Source organism: Sinocyclocheilus rhinocerous, unplaced genomic scaffold, assembly GCF_001515625.1.
Source record: "Sinocyclocheilus rhinocerous isolate Xijiao unplaced genomic scaffold, SAMN03320098_v1.1 scaffold92, whole genome shotgun sequence".
NCBI classification, from domain to species: Eukaryota; Metazoa; Chordata; class Actinopteri; order Cypriniformes; family Cyprinidae; genus Sinocyclocheilus; species Sinocyclocheilus rhinocerous.
In genome coordinates this window covers 323,643-346,229 of record NW_015655569.1, presented here as the reverse complement: position 1 = coordinate 346,229, position 22,587 = coordinate 323,643, and the positions used below count along the sequence as shown (strand labels likewise).

Genomic DNA, 22,587 nt, shown 5'->3' with positions numbered 1-22,587 from the left:
TTAAACCAGCAAAGGACCAGCTTAAACCAGCAAAGGACCATCTTAAACCAGCAAAGGACCAGCTTAAACCAGCATCCCAGCGTCAAAACATACCTAACCAGCATATGCTGGTTTTTTCAACAGGGGTATGTCCACACGCTTGTCAAGCTGAAGCATCACATTAGTAGCATAGGTACAGTGTTTGATCCGCTAAATAGATGCATCCTTTGTGGAAAGAAACACATAAACGTTGTGCTAGATACTGTTCTCCACAACAAACTGCATATCTGCAGCCGTGCTACGGTCCTCGATGAACCCAAACTGACAGACACTTAGATCATCTGCGAAGCCCCTGACTGAGGTAATGCTTTACAATAAACTTCCTTGCTAGCGGTGTTTGCCGCTTTCTTTGCGGTTTCCCAGCAACATGTGCTCGTAATTTAAACCAACTAGTGGTTGACTGGTCTCCTTGCTTGTCCAAGCTGGTCTGGTTTGGTGGTTTTAGAGGACCTCTTGGCTTTTGTGGTTGTGAAACTAGCTGCTAAACACCAGCTTTACCAAAATATAACAATTGCACAATTGCTGTATGTTGACTGTTTTATCTGTTTAGTTTGTAGCTGCCTGTAGGAAATAGGGAGTTTTGAAAAGTCTCAGTTTTCCAGACTGGCAAAGATTTTCTATGAGTTTGCAATGAAGATAGAAATGTTAAAGCTAGTGATGCATGACAATTGGGCTTAATTCAATGCACGATGATATAGCCTACAAAAATCACACGAGTACATGAAACACTGTATAGTTTTCATTATGCTGAACAAAAAAGTTGCTGTTATGCTGTTGATAACCAAACTTTTTTGGTCCCCATTGATTCCATAGTTTTTTCCCCCTTACTATGGAAGTCATTGGGTACTAACAACTGTTCAGTTACCCATGTTCTTGAAAATATCTTCGTTTGTGTTCAATAGACTAAATAAACTCATACAGGTTTGGAACAACTTGAGGGTGAGTACATGATTTAAATTTTTTATTTTTTTGCGTACTATCCCTTTAAATGATGTTATAAACAGTCATTTGGGAATGAAGGGAACACTTCTCAATATTTATTTTATGATTTAAAAGATACGTTTCCCTTTGGTAATACCTTGTCAGGGTTTAGTTTGAGATAATGACCGACTGTACATTTATATTTTACGTATTAATCAACAAATAACTCTTTGCGAGGTTTTATTATAATTTATTAGTCGCTAAAATATATTGCATTCATAATACTGAGTGTTTTCACAGTGAATTTACAAAGAACATCTCAAATATCACAGTATGTAAATAAACATTAGACTGAATATTAAAACCTCAGTATGTCACAACATGCTCACATTACAAGTTAACATCAACATTAATGACAATATCACTCCCAATTTATTTATAAGATGCAAATAAACCCTGTTACAGTTTCTGTACAATATGAGCTTCATAAATGTTTTGGCACTGCCATTTTGGTCCAGAGATTAGCATATTTATAGTTTTACTGTATTGTGTAATTCTTTAGCACCATACTATAAGGGTACCTGAGTAGCATTGATAATGTATTAGAGTGTAACCAAGTAATAGTAGCTTTGCTTCTAACAATTTTGATTGAAAATGTATCATTAGCTGTGTTTTCCAATACATACTACTATGGGATTGATCAATTATTTGTGCTTGGTTCCTTAATAACCTATTGGAGTAATATTTAAGGTGGAGTCTTGTATCACCAAAATGATTCACAACAATAGTACAAAACAAAACAAAAATATTCTAATTTTTCTAAAATCATATTTACATAAAAACGTCAAGCACACAAACTGTGTTAAAGGAATCCTTTGGAGAGGGTCACATAACCACACATTTAGCAGCTGTTAGTTTTAACATTTCTCATAGGGTCTTTAAAGCTTGTGTATAAATATAAAATATAAAAGAGGAGTCAAACGGCCAACATAAAACATGCATGGAGTAAAAGAATGAAAGCTATAACGTTTACATTTAAAAAATCAGGGTTTAATGATTCTAGCAGTTCAGAAGTGTGTTGTCCCATTAATGCCAAATCAAAAGAAAACCTTTAGCTCCTCAACACATGATGTGTGCCTGCTTTTGCATGCTGTACAATACATACTGCACTTGACGAACACCTTCTCAACCATTTAAAAAGTATGTTCTGTGAGTATGCATGCGTGTAGTATACAATCCGTATATACTAAATCCACCATATTGGCATTGTCATGTGACCTTGTGTCGCTGTTCCCCACCATTTATGACTATTATGACTTTAGGACAACTCCTCATCCGTGGCCTCATCGGCCGTGTCCATCGGCTCCACAGTATATGTACTAGTGTTGTTGGGGTCCTCTTCTGGTATCAAGCACAAATTTGTCTCATTTGGATCGTCCCCTTGCTTTTTTGTGGAAGCTGTAAAATAACATAATCACAAGGTAAAAAGAGAGAGAAAGGAATGTGTTCAATTGCACAGTATGGCAAATGAAACTCTTCACATTAATGTCAAAAGAAAAACTGCATCACCTGACTCTTCATTTCAAACACAAGTTTCAGTGTTAGGCCTAGCAAGTTTTTTACATTACAACTGCCTTATTGCAATTATACACAGGCATGGAGATTTATATACTCTTTATTTGGAGATGAGGCTATTAAAACACTACTACTGTGAAAGTGAAGTGTTTAAGATAGAAACATATTCTAAATTTGTTATATTTATTATTATTATTACTAATACTATGGCTATAATAACTGACTAGGCTCAAACACAAGGGTCAGAATGGAAGCTGGAGTAAGAATAAGAGAAACATTTCAAACACTTCTAAATACTTATGCTTCTCACCACAGACATTGACTTTGATGGTTTTTGTCAGCTGATGTTTGTTGTTCTTGATCTCTAGTTTAAAATGCCCAGTGTCTTTGACTCTCATGTTCTTGATCGTGAGATTTCCAGTCTGATGGTCCAGCTGTAGTCTGTCTTTGAATTTCCCTCCAGGACCTTCCTTTACTGCGATCCTAGCGGTCCTTTTATTGCATACGGCGATGACACTAAATAAGGTTGTGGATTCAGATACTCTGGAATCAGCATACTTCCACCGTAGCAGATCATCTCTCTGCATGTCAGTAACACCAGTCTTTAGAGTGACTGTTTCTCCTTGCTTCACTGTTATTTTCTTCAGTTGATCTGGTTCGGAATGAAACATATCTGGAGAAAAAAAGGTTTTCAAGACAAAAGAGTTTTAACATGTGTAGTGTAGTATGCAACTGGGAAAGGGCCTTGTCAAACAAATCTTATGCCACAAAAAAATCTGTGGTTTTGTAGAACATGTTCCTGAATCAACATCCTTGTTGATCCTGGAACAAAACTACTGTTTTGCCTGGGTCTTAGCGTATGGTCTCAAGACAAAACTGCCATTTATTGAACTGATATAGAGCACAACAGTATAGGCTTTTTTTATTTAAGCAAAGCTAGCACAATCTCTTCAAGCTAAAATCTCACAAAAGTGTTTGATAGAGTTTGAATTGTTGAATACAAAACAAAACAACTTCAGGTTGTCAAACAGCTAAATCAGTGAGCCAGGATAGATTCCTGAGATAGACCTGAGATTTATGCAATTTATGGTAAAGTTGTTCACAGTTGGTGGTGTAATGGAGGTGTATCATTCAATTCTTACCCTGCTGTGGATCACATTCTTCCTGACCTGTTTGAACAATAATCACATTTTTGTTAATTATGATCACATCTGCTGAAAACAAAGATGTTAATCTGATTTGTCCTCAAACACACAGAGATTCAGTGCACACAGTAATACAATATCTTACCATTGTTTGGGTTATCAGCTTCTTCCCCAAGAACTCGACCTGTTCAATAATCAGACTTAATTCAATGAAACATGTCAATTACATCTTGTGGTTTCAGTGTTGCACTTTCGTTCCTTTTTGTTTTTGCTCTATTTATTAGATTTATTTTTCCCTGTGGTCAACTTAATTTAGTTTAAAGTAATGTCTGACCTCCTACAATCATACAAAGAAACTGTGGGCTAATATCTAATAAAAAAAAAAGTTTCATCCAGATTTGGCCAAAATTATGAAAGAACAGGTTCTCTTTCAATTCATGAATGTGAATTTGAAGTGAACTGGCCACAGCATGCAGGAAGTTGAATTGTTATGTATGTAAATGAAACTTGTTGAAATTCAGATGCCTCGTCTCAATTCACATACTATCCATCTTAAAGGCTGCAATAACATTGTGAACTTTCATAAAGATACATTTGGTCATTAAATTTTAAATTTGTCATTATGCAAAAATATCAGGAGTTCTCTGCATTAAAGACCCACAACTGGCTTCTTCATTTCTCTCTAATACAGTAGGATATTAAATTAAAGACGTAAATTATGACAAGGCTATGTAACTATGACAGAATGCATGTAACCAAGCATCAGAGCAGTCTGTTTTTGAGCGAGATGCTAACGGTCTAATCAGATTCAATTATCTATGCTAAGCTACAGCTAAAAGTGCTACCGGAGATCGGCTGAATGGATTCAAAAACGGTAAAACTCAACTGTTTAACTCTAGGGGAGTTGGAAAATGGGCCTATTTTCAAAAATAGTGGAGTGTTCCTTTAAATAGCATTCCAATTTAGAATAAGTTATAGGTCATAAACCCTTTCTTCTCCATGCAATCGAATGGGACGCGAGACAAACCAAAAGATCCAATTACGCTTATCACACTGGTGTATTTTCAAGTGCTCATTTTTTCCAATATGTTTGGTTTTAGTTAGTTATTTGATGCTATAAAAACTGGGTGGGATGTCATGATTGACAGCCGTGCTTGCGATCACTAATGCACAAACTCTGGTTGCAAAAGACATTATCAGCACAAGATTGTCAGCACAAGATTTGTATCCCAAAGGTACCCAATCTCCAGAGTAAATTCTAAGTGCCGATTTGTGCACACTCTAACAACTAATATTGCCCACAACCCATTGCATGTTGGATGATGTTTTGATTATGTCTACAAACATGAATAATAATAAATTAAAAAAACTACAAACATGCTGGATATGTAAGATCGATGGTTAAGTGGAGCGGTTTAGATAGGGTTTGAATGATTAATAAGCAACATCTAACCTGACGAATATTCAGTATAATCCAAATAAAATTTCATCTGCAATAACATTGTGAACTTTCATAAAGATACATTTGGTCATTACATTTTTAATTTGTCATTATGCAAAAATATCAGGAGAGTTCTCTGCATTAAAGACCCACAACTGGCTTCTTCATTTCTCTCTAATACAGTAGGATATTAAATTAAAGACGTAAATTATGACAAGGCTATGTAACTATGACAGAATGCATGTAACCAAGCATCAGAGCAGTCTGTTAAATTATGACAAAGTAGTACAGTATGTCCCAAAGCCTGCACTTTTCCAAATATCATTAAACCCGAGGCAGAAACTTATGGCTACTGCAGAGGGGAAGCTTTTCAGTGAACATCTTAAATTTTGCTCTCTTCCACATACTAAGCTAGTGTACTTAAAATATAGCATGCAAATGATGGCCAGATCAATCGTCCATCAGGCCTTTGGGTTTCCCAAACCTAGCCAACAACACGATACCATCTATAAACACAAAACCCTGGAATATTGATTGTGACTTTCATATTTTTTACTTCAGAGCATAAAACTCTGCTTTTCTCTGTCGAAATGATCATAAATATCTCTCCTAATTAGTCATCTGTTTACTATAAAAATAGCAGATCTTAATATTTCAAGGGCTGATTTTTTTACAAGCAAAAGCACACAACTGAAACTCAACATCTTACCGTCAATAAGTGGACCACGTTCTTCCTGACCTGTTTGAACAATAATCATTTTTTGTTAATTATGATTACATGTAATGGACAATGAAAATGCACATTGTTTTACAGTAACTTACCATCTGGTAAATCTCTCTGCTGATAAGCAATTTCTTCAACTACTGAAGACAAAGATGTTAAAATGATTTGTCCTCAAACACACAGAGATTCAGTGCACACAGTAATACAATATATTACCATTATTTGGGTTATCAGCTTCTTCCCCAAGAACTCGACCTGTTCAATATTCAGACTTAATTCAATGAAACATGTCAATCACATCTTGTGGTTTCAGTGTTATTGTTTTTTGTTTTGTTCTTGTTCAGACCACTCATTTTGTTCTCTGGGATGAAATTAGTTTAGTTCACCGCAAAAAGTGATTTTCTCACTCGCTATTTTTTTTCTAGAATTTTATACATTTTGGCTCTTGAGGGTCAGGATGTTGATTTCAGTTTAAGTATTATATTGGAAATTGTTATACAAACACAAATTTCCCCTGCATAATTGTTCTTTATGGAATAATACGTGTATTCTCATTAATAGAAAATCTATTTTTCGTCAATGTCCCCGTATCCTAAAATCCCACAATGCATTGCACTGTGACGTCAGGTTTCCATAGCATTACTTGCAATGGCCATTTAGCTAATTGCTAAAAAGATTGTGGTTTGGACTAAGTCTGGTTTTGTACTAACTCTGTACCTTCTCAGGCAGTAACCCAGTATTTCATATGCTGGACATAACTCTAATTCTTTAGACAAATATACAATTATGTCCTTAACAGAAATGGGTAAAATGAATGAAGCCACATCTCATACATTCAAACACAACAGTCAGGTGTTAATATATACAGTATATCAAGAAATATAATACCTTACCATTGTTTAGTGGAATAGCTTGTTCCATAGGAGTTTGATCTGTTAATCACTTTATTAAACAATGAATTAATTAAGAGTAGCAGAATAATACAATTCTAGCACAGTCAAGCAATTTTTTGTAGTTACAAAGTTAACTTTTTTCAAAGGTATTTCACATAGTTTTCTCATTGTATCAGCCGTATGTATAACACTTACCATTTTTTTCTTTTGCTTTGGCACATTTGTTGTAGCAATAGTAAACCACAGCACCCATCCCAGCTACCAGCAGGAAGACAACAACACCTATCCCCACTTTAATGCCAGAGGACAGTCCTTGTGCTGTAATAGAGAAGTAGAGACATTAGAAACTTGTGGAGATGCACTGGAACTGACAATATAGGGTTGTGACATACTGATGCCATTTAAGCTGTGAGACTATTTGGCACAGAGTTTGTTTGTTTTCACTAGTATAGCTATAAGGATGTATCCATGGTTATGTTCATAACTGCATCCGTAAAATGGAAAGTTAATCAGCTGACATTAATAATGCACTACAAAAGTAATATAAATGCTGTGTGACCTGTTGAACTCTTTGCCCTTCTTAGTATAGTTATTTAGCTGAGCTTTGCTATTAGAATTTAGAGTTTGTAGGAGTACCATATTTTTATATTGGTGTACATACCTGAACATGTGTGACAGAGTTGAGTGATGTCCAGATGTTGAGTCTGGTTGCTGATGGGATTGTTGAGCACACAGCTGTAGCTGTTTTTATCCTGATATTCCACCTCCAGAGGTAGAGAGAGACTGATGCTGAGATCAGACACACTGATGCTGGACAATAAACTGTTTCCTTTGTACCAGCAGAGAGTCACATCACCTACATTCACCACTGAACACAGCAATGAACATGATGATGATGATGAAGAACATTGTGAAGAGTCTCTGCTGATGACAGGAACAGGCAGACGAGCTGGAAAGCATTAGAGAATAAACAGGCAAAATATAATTTTCAGATAAATCAACATTTATTGGTAAATCTATATGTTTATCTGAAAGAAATCTGAATGACGCTTTAATGCAGTAGTTTGAAATGTTCACAAATAACAAAGCACTGGCTATTGAAATCTATTAGCATAATTTTTTTTTTTAAATAATTGGCTTTATTTTTATAAAGTTTTTTGTTAAAGCTCTTATATGAATTATTCAGTCAATTATACATTATTTGAGTTGTAAAGTTGTCTAAATCATCCTTTTGAGTTTTGAGGTGAATGAACCTGCGTTGATAGCATGCAAATTGTACCAAGTTTACATGATCATGACAGGAGTTGAAAGAATAGATATAACTTTAAACAAGTTAGTCAATGAATCTATCGCTTTAGTCCCAACATAACATTCTTAATGTTTAAGTGTTTCTGTGTTAAGAAGTGCTGCTTCCAATGGGGAAGAGTAGGGGGAGGAGTCAGAATCTAAATAATAATGCAATCTTCAGATTTTTTTTGCTCACATCTGACACAGATCAGAATTTGTTGCACGCGTGTATACACAAAGGCTGCGTTTACTCTGCAAGTCTTAATGCATATAATGTCTGTTTACATTCACTTTAGACACGACTGATATTCAGTATTTGTGTTTACATTAATTCCTGCCCAGAATGATTGTCAGTGATCGCCTTACTATGGACATGGTAGAGCCTTGGGTTTTAAATGGCCATGCAATTAAAATTACTTTATAATTCACGTCGAGTGGCCATTATTATTTGCCTGCATGGACAACAGCTGTCATGGATGTTCTGCAGCACAAATTCTGACTGAATGGATACCACTCGTGTCTAAAGTGAATGTAAGCAGGTGGGCCAAAAAAATCAGATATGGTCAAAAGATCGGATATGTGCATTAAGCATGCAGTGTAAACGCACAATCAGTATGTCGGCCCCCTCTACAAAAGTACTTACAGTAGATCACTAGGCCAAACAACTTGAGTAACATATCATAGACCTTTAGGAAGTATAATTGCTTTACATTTTAAATGATAAAGTAACATTTATTTTAATGCAAACTTAAAAGTAGATAATTCCACTGAAAGACTTGAGCTACTCACCATAGACAGTAACATTAAATGTCTTGTATGTGCTCTTCCTGACGACATTTAATTGATATATTCCAGAAAAATGAGCTGTGATGTTCTTGATGGTAAGAGATCCAGTTGATTGGTTCACCAGAAATCTGTCTCTAGATATCTTAATTTCAGAGTTCATAGCTATGACCGTATTTTCAGGTCCAAAGGTCCACACTTTCAGATCTTCTGTCTATGTTTCACCAGTATGTAAAGTGACAGAATCTCCCTCCATCACTGATACTGATTCTATTGCATCTGTCTCAGCACCAGACACACCTGCAGAACAAATAGAAATGGTTATTCAGATAGAGATTCAATCGCAAAACCACAACACAGTAAGTATGTGAAATGCAAACAGGTGAACCAAAATCTGGTGTAGGTCTTCTGTTATCATATTTTTAATTATCCTAACAATCTGAGTTCTGAATCAAAGAAAGGTCAGAGTCCTTTGGCAAAGGGAGTGACCAACTCCTTGTAGTTTAGTTTATCAAAGAGTTAGGACAAAGGTGTGTATGTATATATATGCCAATGGTGATTTTATACCTTCCTGGTCCATGTAAATGAAGACATAATTTGTTAATGTACAATATAACATAACACACAAATAGTTTTTGTGCTCTGCATTAATGATTTCTATACAACCCATGCACTTATGCCTGATATAGATATACTTGCATGAAAATTTCAAGCCTCTTTGGCCCTGGCCATTGACTTTGCACGACGTATCACATAGCACAGACCTTAAGATGTACTCTTAAAATTGGGCCTTGAGTAAAACAGGACTCACTAGAAAGGACCCAAGCAAAACAAACAAACAAAAAAACTCCAGGATGGAATGTTATGAAAAAATGGGTTATCACATTTATTATGTTTCTTTACATGAATATTCATTAGTTCCCATATTGTGGGCGTGTCATTGAGACAAACGAATGGAACTGAAAATATTAGTGCACGCTCCTCAAATTATTTCGAAGTTTCAATGTTAAGCATTAGCTGCAACAGTGTCAAAACAATGCATAGTTTGTGTAATATGATAAATCGATACAGGCACACAGCAGAGCAAACAAGTAGAATAACCTGTGCTAACCCAGGCTAATATAGTTTTTACTCTTTGATGTGTTTAGCTCTTTACTTCATTTGTGAGACTTTAATTTTTGTTTGAATAGTTTGATTAATAGCCCAGTTGTAATTGGTGACTAGTACTGCAGTGTGCTTACAAGTTTCTAGCACACTGGCCTAATAAATGTTAAACAGTGACTTGCAGCCCTTTTACTTAGTTGATTTGATTTACTCTGATTTTTCTAATCTTTTGTAGCTCGTCTGCCTTTTCCTGTCATAAGAAGAAACTGTTCTTCACCATCATCATCATCATCATGTTCATTGCTGTGTTCAGTGGTGAATGTGGGTCATGTGACTCTCTCCTGGTACAAAGGAAACAGTTTATTGTCCAGCATCAGTCTCTCTCTACCTCTGGAGGTGGAATATCAGGATAAAAAAAAAAAACATATATGTATGTGTGTGTGTGTGTGTTTTGGGGAGTAATTCACACTGAGATCAGGTGTATGGTCACCCAAGGTTGCTTTACTGGGCCTGACAGACAAAACTGGGACAAACACGACCAAAAGGCTGGTTAGAATACATTGCATCGATGTTGCATGAGAAGTCTTAGTAGCAGGGAGATATCTGGTGCTGATGAGGTAGCTCCGCCCCGCAATATCATGTGGGCAAATGCGAGTAATGCAACAGCCAATGGCGAGTTTTCCCAATTTATGCATGAATTTAACTAACATTATTTAAACTCCATTACACACACACACACATATATATATATATATACAGTAGTCAACATTTGAAGTGGATCAAAAAAGTTCATAAAAGTTGTCCTAAGACAAGAACACATTTTGGTTTTAGGACAACTTTGGTGAAAGGTTTTGATCCACTTCAAATGTTGACTAGTGTATATATATATTTCAATCATGACAACTCTCGGAAGATTTTAGCATGGTGATGGATTTGACAATGTTAATGTATTTGGTCTCGGCGAAATAGATCTGCTACACTGCTGCTGCTGAATTGCTGCTGCTGTTGGTTATTGCTGTAGTTGTAGATTATTGCTGCTGCTGCAAGCAAGTACAGGAACTTGCTACTGCCAATGCATATGGTGATACGGTGCCGTGAGTATTTAAGACATGCTGCTGCTGCACAAATAGCATATAAAATAACCCGTAGCAGATCTATACAGGTGGAGCTGGGGAAGGTGGAGGGTTTCAGAGAAACTCTGAAAGCGCGCTGCAAGAATCTCTAGTGAATGCTAGCCAGCCATATAAATGCAAGGCATTAAGCTCATTGGCTGCATATGCAGCATGAACCAATCAGTTGTGCAAAGCCGTTTAACTCTCTGAATATCATCAGTTATGTTAACAACCTGTCGCCTGCGCCATCTAGTTTCATGACTGAACTATATATATAGTGTTTTGCATTTATGGAATAAGGTTTTCCTTAAGGGTTTCCCTAAATTTATAGGACAATTACTTTAAAAGAACAAGTTTTTTATTTTTATTATTAAATAGTAATAAAATAAATTAATACTTTGTCCTTAATGAGGCTGAAATTACATTCAGACCAAAATTGCAGCCTCTCCTTCACATTATTGGTTACAACTATTTACAAACACACACCCTTAAATACAGATTGTCCATTAGAGGGCAGAAACCGTTCAAAAATGTTTTGTTCATTAACACTGATCAAACTGTAAAATTGACACCAATGTAACAGGAATATCTGCATAAAACATTCCATCAACTGTAAAACAACAACAAAAGTTAGTGTAAAGTCAAAAGCAACCCTTTGTTATGTTACTTTTCACAGGTTAACAGTATGCAGCGTTCATTTCAAACACATTGTCTAGTTTTAAAGGCTCATAAAAGTAGAGAAGTTTTATATAAATAAGGATAATGTAACAGTCGCTATAGACGAGTGTTTGCAGTAATCTCTCCATTCATTAATGTTATTGTCTCCTCTGGAACATTCTCTCCGTTTTCTGAGGAATCTGTAAAAAAAAAATCAAAAGATTATTGTTTGAAACAAAGCTGCATGAATTAATTGGTCATTTCAGATCATCTAACTTGTTCACAGTGTTAATGGATCTTTATTCTAAATGATTTGAGCTTCTCACCTCGGACGATAAATGACTTGGAAATCATATTTCTCCCATTCCTGGAGATATTTAGTTTATAAATGCCAAAATCTGTGGGTCTGATGTCATTAATTATAAGATAACCAGTTTTTTGATCCAGCTGTACTCTGCGTCTGTAGCTGTGTCTCAATGTCTCATCATGACCAGTACCATCAAAATTGTTTGGTTCATTCAGTTTGGCGATGACAGTGAATGGGTTTGTGCTGTCTGTGTTTAATTCTCCAAACCTCCACTGCAGCACATCAAAACTTCGTATTGCAGTAACACCAGTGTTTAGAGTGATGGACTCTCCCACCCTCACTGACACTGTCTTCAGTTCATCGGTCTCAGCCAAATCATCACCTGGAGAACCTAGACAGAGAGTAAATATTCAGTACAAGTGCTAATAACCACAGCAGAAGCAACTTTGTAATGGCATTTGATTACAGACTGGATTAGGGGTGCGCAATCTACTTTTCAAACAAATCGTACCAATACTATTCTGATAAAGCAATAAGAGCGATAAATAAACTTGGATGAATGACCAAAGAGTGAGACATGCTTGTTATTAAAAGAAGATATTAAAAGTGCAATAAACCACGGAAAAAAATGAATCCGGTAAGTAAATCAGTTATAGTGAAGTAAATCAATTACATACAGTAAATGTCATAAAAATTACATGCTTGCACAATAAAGCTCATCTTGTGAATGATTTATTGATTATTCATCTCTATTAAATGTGAGTGAACTTACCCGGTTGATCTGTTTTTCTATATTTCCAGTAGATACTGAACATCCCAACTACAGCCAAGACTAGTACAGTAACTACAATAACAACGCAGATCAGCACCATGTGACCAAAGGATAAGCCGTCTTCTGGGGTTAAACTTGATGCATCCACTATTAAACAGTAGATCAGAAAAACATAAATAAATCTTTTGATGTGCTAGTAGAAAAAGTATAGAACCGAACAAATCAGAATCAGAAAGAGCTTTATTGCAAAGTGTGCTTACACACACACAAGGAATTTGTCTTGGTGACAGAAGCTTCCAGTGGACAAATCGGTTAATATCAGCGCTGCTGTACCTGAACATGTGTGACAGAGTTGAGTGATGTCCAGATGTTGAGTCTGGTTGCTGATGGGATTGTTGAGCACACAGCTGTATGCATTTTTATCCTGATATTCCACCTCCAGAGGTAGAGAGAGACTGATGCTGAGATCAGACACACTGATGCTGGACAATAAACTGTTTCCTTTGTACCAGGAGAGAGTCACATGACTCACATTCACCACTGAACACACCAGTGAACATGATGATGATGATGAAGAACACTGAAGAGTTACTGCTTATGACAGGAACAGGCAGAGGAGCTGGAGATGGAAAACACAACAGAATAAACATACAATCCAAAATTGTGCAGTTGAGTTTTACACGTATCTATTAACCAGCATCCATGTCATCTCAGTGACTAGGAAATAAACCATAATACTAGTAAAAAGATACAATTTTAAAAGTCCTAAACATCACCTACATAACTGAAAAATTTCCACTAGCTTTATCTCTCTGGGTCACTCGCCACAAATTACACATACCAGGCTGTGACTCAGGTCTCATATTACCCTTTACAAAAGAAACCCGATACTGTACATTCAGCTTGGCTTTGTCTCCAAGAGGATATGGGATGATTGAAGGATCGTAAAGTTACCAAAGTAACTTGCGACTTGGCTAATTTTGCATTTTACCTGCTGACTGACTCAGGTGACTAGTACAGTGTTCTCAGTATGGTTAAGGATCGTAAAGTTACCAAAGTAACTTGCGACTTGGCTAATTTTGCATTTTACCTGCTGACTGACTAGTACAGTGTTCTCAGTATGGTTCAATGGTGCAATACACCGAAATCAACAGGAATTCAACTACAAAACGACTCACCAGAAACAAAAATACTGAATTTCTTGGGTGGGACGTCTTTTCCACCAATGATCTGCAGTTCATAAAGTCCAGAGTCTTCGGTTCTGCTGTTTGTGATGGTCAGAGATCCAGACCGATCATCCAGCTGCAGTCTGTCTCTGAATTTCCCATCAAGAACATCATTGTATAGCGAGATTTTATTGACTACATTATTGATCTGAGCTATACGGGTGCTGCCAGGTCCAAATGTCCACAGTATAAGTTCATATTCCTGTAAATCAGTAAGATCAGTGTGTAGCGTGACAGAATCTCCCTCCATCACTGACTTCACATCAGCACCAAACACACCTGGAGAACAAACAGAAACCTTTGCTCAGACTGACAACGTTAAGCAAATCCAAATGCTAATCAGCTAATAAGACTTGATCAAGTTCAAAAGGTTAGTAGGCTAGCTGTTTGTGGGAAATGGTAGTAGTACACGAACACAGAATGAGCAGATATGTGTGATTGTGGTTGATAAATTATGTCAATATTACACCTACGTATATCGCTCAACAACAAAATAAATTTACATATATAGTTTGATTACAAATGCACACTTAAATTCAAGCAAAGCTGTTAAAGAGCTACAAAGTGAAACTGAAAGCCTAAAGCTTTTTAAATACTCACCTTTCGCGATCAAAAAGCATAAAAGTAAAACAGGGGTCTTCATTTTGGTGAGTAAAGATGATGAGTGTAGTTAGTAAAATGCTACGTTGTGTTTTCGAGTGATTAGCATTTAACTAGCTCGTATCAGACACACCTGCGCGGACAGCGACAACACGCTTTTCTAACTAACATTATTGTATGTAACCGACTTAACACTGTATAGAGATATTTTGTACCCGTTGAAATTCATTTGTGAATTATATTCGTCTTCGGAGTCGTATTCCTTATTATTTCACTGCTGATAAGCCAAGAAATACGCGTTCCGAAGAACGGAAGAAAGAATTCGATAAATGTCAGGAAGTTCTTCTTCTTCAAGTTTTATGGCGGGTGGCATCCAAAATGTCAGGAAGTTCCTCCCGTGGGATCCTGAAGGATATTGAGTCACGTCGTCCCCTGCAAACAAAAACATTAACTTTATAACTGTTTTGAGCTTTACTTATCTTTTCCTTATGACTTTCCCAGTTACGTGTAATCACGTGGGCTTCAGATAACAGAGCTGTTTTCAATAAAATAAAGTACCGGTAACTTTACCTCATACGAGTCGTTCAACGCAGTAAAACGCATTTTTGTGTGTGTGTTTGTGTCCTGCAGGTGTGCAATGCATTTCCACCTGATGACCATGAAAACAGAGGAGTTGATATGACTTTTTGTGGGTGCATAATATACATACTGTAAGTCAACATGAAATCAGATTGACCTCAAATCAAAGTATCAAACTAACGTGTTCTTATCAAAATGATGTCTGTTCTTATAAAATTAGGTCTGATTTTTGAAAATGGTTAATGTTGTATTAGGAACAAAAACAGTATTGGTATTTGGCTTGGTTTTCATTATCACATTCTATAAGCAGATCAAGAGAAGACTGACTAGCTCAGTTTCTGCCCTGTTGAAAAAACCAGCATATGCTGGTTAGGTATGTTTTGATGCTGGTTTAAGTTGGTTCTTTGCTGGTCCTTTTGCTGGTTTAAGCTGGTCCTTTGCTGGTTTATGCTGGTCATGTGCTGGCAAAGGACCAGCATAAACCAGCAAAAGGACCAGCATAAACCAGCAAAGGACCAGCATAAACCAGCAAAGGACCAGCATAAACCAGCAAAGGACCAGCATAAACCAGCAAAGGACCAGCATAAACCAGCAAAGGACCAGCATAAACCAGCAAAGGACCAGCATAAACCAGCAAAGGACCAGCATAAACCAGCAAAGGACCAGCATAAACCAGCAAAGGACCAGCATAAACCAGCAAAGGACCAGCATAAACCAGCAAAGGACCAGCATAAACCAGCAAAGGACCAGCATAAACCAGCAAAGGACCAGCATAAACCAGCAAAGGACCAGCATAAACCAGCAAAGGACCAGCATAAACCAGCAAAGGACCAGCATAAACCAGCAAAGGACCAGCATAAACCAGCAAAGGACCAGCATAAACCAGCAAAGGACCAGCATAAACCAGCAAAGGACCAGCATAAACCAGCAAAGGACCAGCATAAACCAGCAAAGGACCAGCATAAACCAGCAAAGGACCAGCATAAACCAGCAAAGGACCAGCATAAACCAGCAAAGGACCAGCATAAACCAGCAAAGGACCAGCATAAACCAGCAAAGGACCAGCATAAACCAGCAAAGGACCAGCATAAACCAGCAAAGGACCAGCATAAACCAGCAAAGGACCAGCTTAAACCAGCATCCCAGCGTCAAAACATACCTAACCAGCATATGCTGGTTTTTTCAACAGTTAACTGAAACCTGGATCTGATTTCTTTTTATCTAGGCTACACAGAAATGTGGTTTTGTTTTGTCGAGTGGACGGAATAGCTTGTGTTTGTGTCTGTGTTGCATGCGGTTGAATGGCTTCTTCCTGTCTTGCTAACATGAACCACAGACTTTTTCCTGTTAAAATAAATAAACTGTTAAAGTAGTTAGTCTATCAACAATAATAATATTTAAAATTAGGTATCCATTTGCCAATGACTATTTAATATTGAAACCAATGTAACATTACGAGAAATTGCACTTTAGTAGGTTGCAGTCTACACACTAGTAAAGTAAGATATTGAGTTTTACTTCTTTTAATATAAGCAGTTTTGACATATAGGCCCACCCTAAACATGATTGGCTGTCATAAATAATAAAGAGAAGACGTATAGAATACTTTCTATCAACAGTTAAATATGCAAGTAGAACAAATGCAAATGCACAGTTAGTGCGTGTGCACGGGGAGGGTGTAAAATAGGGGAGGACTGGTCACATTTCGAGTGATGTTCTCTCAGACAGCACAGCAAACGTTTGATAAAAATGCTTCATGGGTTTGTTTTGTTTGGTTTGTGCTTCTGGCACCTCGCTGGTAAGTAAAAATGCCTTTTTAAGCCTTTTTAGCTCTTGCAGTTTTAAAATGGAGTAAAAACTGTTTAAAATTACTAAAGGGTTTACATTTCCTTACAACAGCTATCAAAATGTCTGAACCTGTTTTAATTTTCATTTTACTGATAATTTAATTTTAATTTTTTAAATTTTTTATTATTTTTTTTATTTAGTTTTTTTTTTGTTGCAATGTTTAGCAAGCTATATAGCTAGCTATGCTAAAACTGATGTGCTAAGCAATTTTTTACGGAAAAAATAATTTGAAGGAAAAAAGCTTTTTTTCTCTACCCCTAAAATGCATTTTGGATGCATCATTTTAATGTAGTGCTGGTTATCAGTAAACCTGTTGTCATGTGTTAATGGTGTTTTATATGTACTATGCATCTTTATATTCGGACTGCAGAGTAATCAATTTAAAATATATCTGGCTTATTTCTGTTAATCTTATACTGTGAAGTTGTTGACATGGTGAACTGATGGTGAGTTTAGGACAGTATAACAACTGGCTAAACGTGTCAAAGGTCTGTGACTGCAGTTTGCACGAACCGCCAAATGATTAATTTGAGTGAGTGAGGCTTTTACGCTGAATTGCAAATTGTAGTTCGTTACTGATTCCAAATTACATGACAAAAATTGTAGTTAGTGACGTAATCCATTGCATCCATGTAATCCATTACATTACATATTTTAGGTAATATAATCAGACTACTTTTTGATTACTTTTAGATTACTTTTGACCTAACTCGTTTCTCACGTTGATTTAAATAGGATAATCATGTACCATACTGATATAAAAATACAAAGAGAATGAAATATATATACATATCATGCATTTTAAGACAAAAGCCTTCCACAGGCATGGTTAAATAACCCACTGAGTGATTTAGTGTTTATCAGTAGTTGATTTAATGTTGAAATGTTGAGAAAACACTTATTAAAACTGAAATTATTTTTGTGAATCCAGTGGTCAAATGTTGTGTGACCTCTCAATTTTAGGTAGGCTATTTTAGAAAGGTAAATGAAAGGTGGACGAAAAGAAGAATTAGGGAGAATCAATAAGTTATGAATAATTTATTGCTATTGTGTGATTAATATGTATGTAATCAATAAAAAGTAACTGTAGTCTGATCACGAGTATTTTTAAATGTAATATAATCAAATTACAAGTACTACATTTTTTCCCAGATTACATGTAATCAGTTACTACCAGTGTTGGGGAAAGTTACTTTTAAAAGTAATGCATTACAATATTGCGTTACTCCCTAAAAAAGTAACTAATTATGTTACTTAGTTACTTTTTATGGAAAGTAATGCGTTATATTACTTTTGCGTTACTTTCGCGTTACTTTTTAAATATAAGCAGGGCTTGATTGTTTTTAATATAAGAAGTTCTATTTATAGCAAATATAAAAGCCCTTTCACACCAAAAAGTGTAATGAATAAACCTCAGGCTGAAGCAAAAGTAAATTCACGTCTGTACAGTAGAACGCAGGAGAAGAACACTCTTCAGCAATAAAAAAAAAACAATGAAGCACAATTGTTAATTTATCTAAAGTCATTTTTTCCTATAAGTATGGTTGAACTGGATCATCAAAGGTCAGCAGCAAAGACATTGGTTAATAAAATGGGATACATTTGTGTTATTTAACATATTTAATTATTGCAGGTTTGCGTCATATTCTGAGTTTGCAGTTCACTGTTTTAATTCATTTTGATGAATACTAAATCTGTTTTTTGTGAGTGGTATGAATTAATGCACATTCACATTTAGTCTAGAACTACATCATGTTCACACAGCGCACACAATGCCTCTGCACTTCCGATTTCTCCCAATATGGGGACAGGAGAGCTGTCAGTCAAATGGGAAAACAAAGTAACTGGCGTTACTTTTTTGAAAAAGTAACTCAGATATTTTCTTGTAAATTAAAAAGTAATGCGTTACTTTACTAGTTACTTGAAAAAAGTAATCTGATTACGTAACTCGCGTTACTTGTAATGATTTACCCCCAACACTGGTTACTACCCACTGCATATTTATTAACATACAACGCTGTAGCATTTCACAATGAATGATCATATCCTACTAATATAAATAAAACAGCTGTGATACTGAAAAGCTATTTTTTAAAAAAAAAGCTAGCTTCACCAATGAGATGAAACTTTAAGCCATGTTTTGTTTCGTTTTTTCCTTCTTTTTTTTTGGCTTTGTCCTCATTGACAATCGTATAAATTTGTGGTTTTACTCTGACCGTTTGAAAACCGGCCTGGTGTGCGTGCAAAGTGCTAAAGTGGTTTGATAATGAATTCTGAAGTAGTGAACCAGCAGAAAGTTACACGAGCGGTTTAGTCAGATTGAGAAAGTGCTCTTGCATGTTTCAGGTGTGTTTGGGGTTGAGGCAGATGAAATCGAGTCGTTGTCGGTGATGGAGGGCGATTCGTTCACCCTACCGACTGGTGTGACTAAAATACAAGAGGACGATCTGATCATGTGGATGTGCGGAGACTATTGTATCGCTAAACTCAACATATCATCCCAAGTCATCTCTGAAACTCATGACAGATTCAGAGACAGACTGCAGCTGGATCATCAGACTGGATCTCTCACCATCACGAACACCAGAACCACAGACTCTGGACTTTATAAAGCACAGATGATTGGACAACAAGTGTCAAGGAAAACTTTCAATGTTACCGTCATTGGTGAGTAAAAAGCCACAGACTCAGACACGAACAATTTATTCTGATTGATTTATATTTCTCTAATGTTTTCCAGCTCGTCTTCCCGTTCCTGTCATCACCAGTTACTGTCCTCAAAATCCTTCATCAGGATCATCAGCGTCCAGATGCGTGCTGCTGTGTTCAGTGGTGAATGTGAGTCATGTGACTCTCTCCTGGTACAAAGGAAACAGTTTATTGTCCAGCATCAGTGTGTCTGATCTCAGCATCAGTCTCTCTCTACCTCTGGAGGTGGAATATCAGGATAAAAACACCTACAGCTGTGTGCTCAACAATCCCATCAGCAACCAGACTCAACATCTGGACATCAGCGAACTCTGTCAACCATGTTCAGGTACCATCAAACCATCACTGACCAGCACATCAGCAGCATATTATCAATCATTCCACATACTGATATTTATTTAGTTCTTCTTTTTCCTTCAGAATGTGTCTGCTGTTGTAATTCAACTGAAGCTGTGATCCAATTGGTCGTCTCTGCTCTGGTGGGCGTGGCTATTGTTGTCGTTCTGGTTTATGACATCACATCCAGAAGAGCTGAACAGAAAAGAAGAGCTCTGAAATCATTATCAGACCATAACTGACTTACTGTAGCAAGAATAAAAACTATTAAAAATGGGAGTGAAATACAAAATGTTTGTGTTTAGTTTAAGTACAGAGCTGGCTAGTAACTGATTACATGTAATCTGGATTACGTAATCAGATTCCAAAAATTAAGTACTTGTAATTAGATTAAATTACATTCTAAATACTTGTGAACAGACTACAGTTACTTATTTATTGATTACATATTCACACAACAGCAATACATTTTTCATAATTTATTGATTCTCCCTAATTCCTTATTTTCATCTTTTAAATATTCCTTTCTAAAATAGCCTATTATACATTCTGAATATATATTCACAAAGTCTTCCAGTTTTGTGGATGTTCACACAAAGACCAGTCACTATCAAGTGGCTATAATTAAACATAAATTCGAGAGGACACACAGCATTTGACCACTGGATTTACAGAAATCATTTCAATTTTAAGAAGTATTTTCTTAACATTTCAACATTGCACCAACTACTGATAAACTGATAAACACATTAATTATCACTCAGTTAGTTATTTAACCACGCATTACCATGTCTTTGGAAGTCTTCTTGCAAACACATTAAAATCCACAAATTCACATTATTTCTTATTTACATTTAATGGAGGGATTCCCAAACTTTTTTTTTTTTTTGTCAGCAAAACCTCTTTCGCCTAATGTATTTACATGCAGGTAAACAAATTAAATATATATTTTTTTTAAAATAAGAGTTTTGTTTTGACTGATGTTATTTTAAAATGATTTATTTTAATTTACCATTTTTATGATTTAATTAATTATTAGCTTTTCATTAAACTCACAAACCTCCTGCAGTTCCTTCACAAACCCCAGTTTGGTAAACCTTGACATAATGTAATGTTCAATGCACTTCTTTTTCTTTGCATTTTTCTTTCAATATGATAATAATCAATATGATAAGATTATCCTATTTAAATCAACGTGATAAACGAGTTGGGTCAAAAGTAATCAAAAAGTAGTTGATTATATTACCTAAAATGTGTAATGTAATGGATTATGTTACTAACTACAATTTTTTTCATGTTATTTAACATTTAAAGTAGTTGATTATATTACCTAAAATGTGTAATGTAATGGATTATGTTACTAACTACAATTTTTTTCATGTTATTTGGAATCAGTAACAGACTACAGAACCTCTGTTTAAGTATAATATTGAAAAAAAATATATATACATATATCATAGGCCTGGTTTCACAGACAGAGTTTAGACTAAGTCAGGATTATGCCATGCTATCAATTAGAACATTTAAGTAATTTTTATAAACGTGCCTTAAAAAACATTACTAATATGCATCTTGAGACAAAAGGGGTTAATGTTTTTATACTCTTAAGAATGCCCTGCAACACAACATGGCACAGAGCTCATAACTAATTTGGAGTCTTGTGCAATCATATTTTTACTTAAAGGTTTTTTTCTTTCATCTACGCTCTGCTTGCTAAACACTTTCTTCTGTTTTTGTGGTCTTGGTAGGTAGCAGACCTGTCCCTGTGGCCTGTCAGCATTAAAGCCTTGACAGGAAGTTGGTTAGTTTTGCAAAAAAACAACTTGCGACTTCAGAAGAACTTGCCCTTTACTGGCAGTACATTGATACGGTTACCCACAACGTTCAGAAAGTTATCTGTGGGCTCATTCGAGCTACAGGAACTTTTGAACTTTTGCGGCACAATTACACACCTTTGTTTGAGAACCAAGTTTACTTTTTAGCAACCCTCAGTAAAAGTCTTATCTTGCTGTGTATTGCATCATATACTTCCTCCAGTGCACTTATTCATTCAACAGAGCTGATGCACCATTAGTACAAGTGGTTACCTACCCTGTTATGAAAGGTCATCAATGTTGATTATGGGATTATGTGTTACGATGGTTGTCACTGAGAGATTTGTCTTGATATTGTTTTAATAATGCCATGCAATGCTTTCCTTTGTATTGAATGTAGTAAATTATCATTATAATCAAAGCTTTTCCATTGTGCATTTATGCAATTATCAGTTAATCTTTTACTGGTGTAATTATTTATTAAAAACACACGTGGTATTACAATTAGCTTCTGGGAAGAATGCAGTTGGCATTTAAAGGGGTCATATGATGCAATTTCAATGTTTCCTTTCTCTTTGGAGTGTTACAAGCTCTTGGTGCATAAAGAAGATCTGTAAAGTTGCAAAGACTAAAGTCTCAAATCCAAAGAGATATTCTTTATAAAAGTTAAGAGTCAGCCACGCCTACCTAAAACGCCTCGTTCTAACACCCCCCC

At 36.0% G+C, this 22,587-nt stretch overlaps 2 protein-coding genes and 1 pseudogene across 3 annotated transcripts; 1 reads left to right on the top strand and 2 right to left on the bottom strand.

The window, feature by feature from the left end:
* Positions 1-1,902: 1,902 nt before the first annotated feature.
* On the bottom strand, positions 1,903-7,050 carry LOC107718468 (uncharacterized). Its single transcript, XM_016525557.1, has 9 exons — positions 6,934-7,050; positions 6,739-6,777; positions 6,062-6,100; positions 5,944-5,985; positions 5,831-5,860; positions 3,826-3,864; positions 3,678-3,704; positions 2,846-3,208; positions 1,903-2,418 (listed from the first exon to the last, which is right to left on the bottom strand). The coding sequence occupies exons 1-9, from the start codon at positions 6,989-6,991 to the stop codon at positions 2,279-2,281; spliced, it is 777 nt and encodes a 258-aa protein (XP_016381043.1). The 5' UTR covers positions 6,992-7,050; the 3' UTR covers positions 1,903-2,278.
* Positions 7,051-11,430: 4,380 nt separating this feature from the next.
* LOC107718460 (SLAM family member 5-like) lies at positions 11,431-15,131 on the bottom strand (annotated as a pseudogene).
* A 30-nt stretch (positions 15,132-15,161) lies between these two features.
* On the top strand, positions 15,162-20,335 carry LOC107718467 (natural killer cell receptor 2B4). Of its 2 annotated transcripts, none has more exons than XM_016525556.1 (4): positions 15,162-15,296; positions 19,360-19,680; positions 19,754-20,050; positions 20,143-20,335. In XM_016525556.1, exons 2-4 carry the CDS (start codon positions 19,404-19,406, stop codon positions 20,298-20,300), a joined length of 732 nt encoding a protein of 243 aa, XP_016381042.1. In that variant the 5' UTR covers positions 15,162-15,296; positions 19,360-19,403; the 3' UTR covers positions 20,301-20,335. The 2 variants fall into 2 exon arrangements, with proteins under 2 accessions (XP_016381042.1, XP_016381041.1); XM_016525555.1 differs by lacking the exon at positions 15,162-15,296 and adding an exon at positions 16,900-16,963.
* Positions 20,336-22,587: the final 2,252 nt, after the last annotated feature.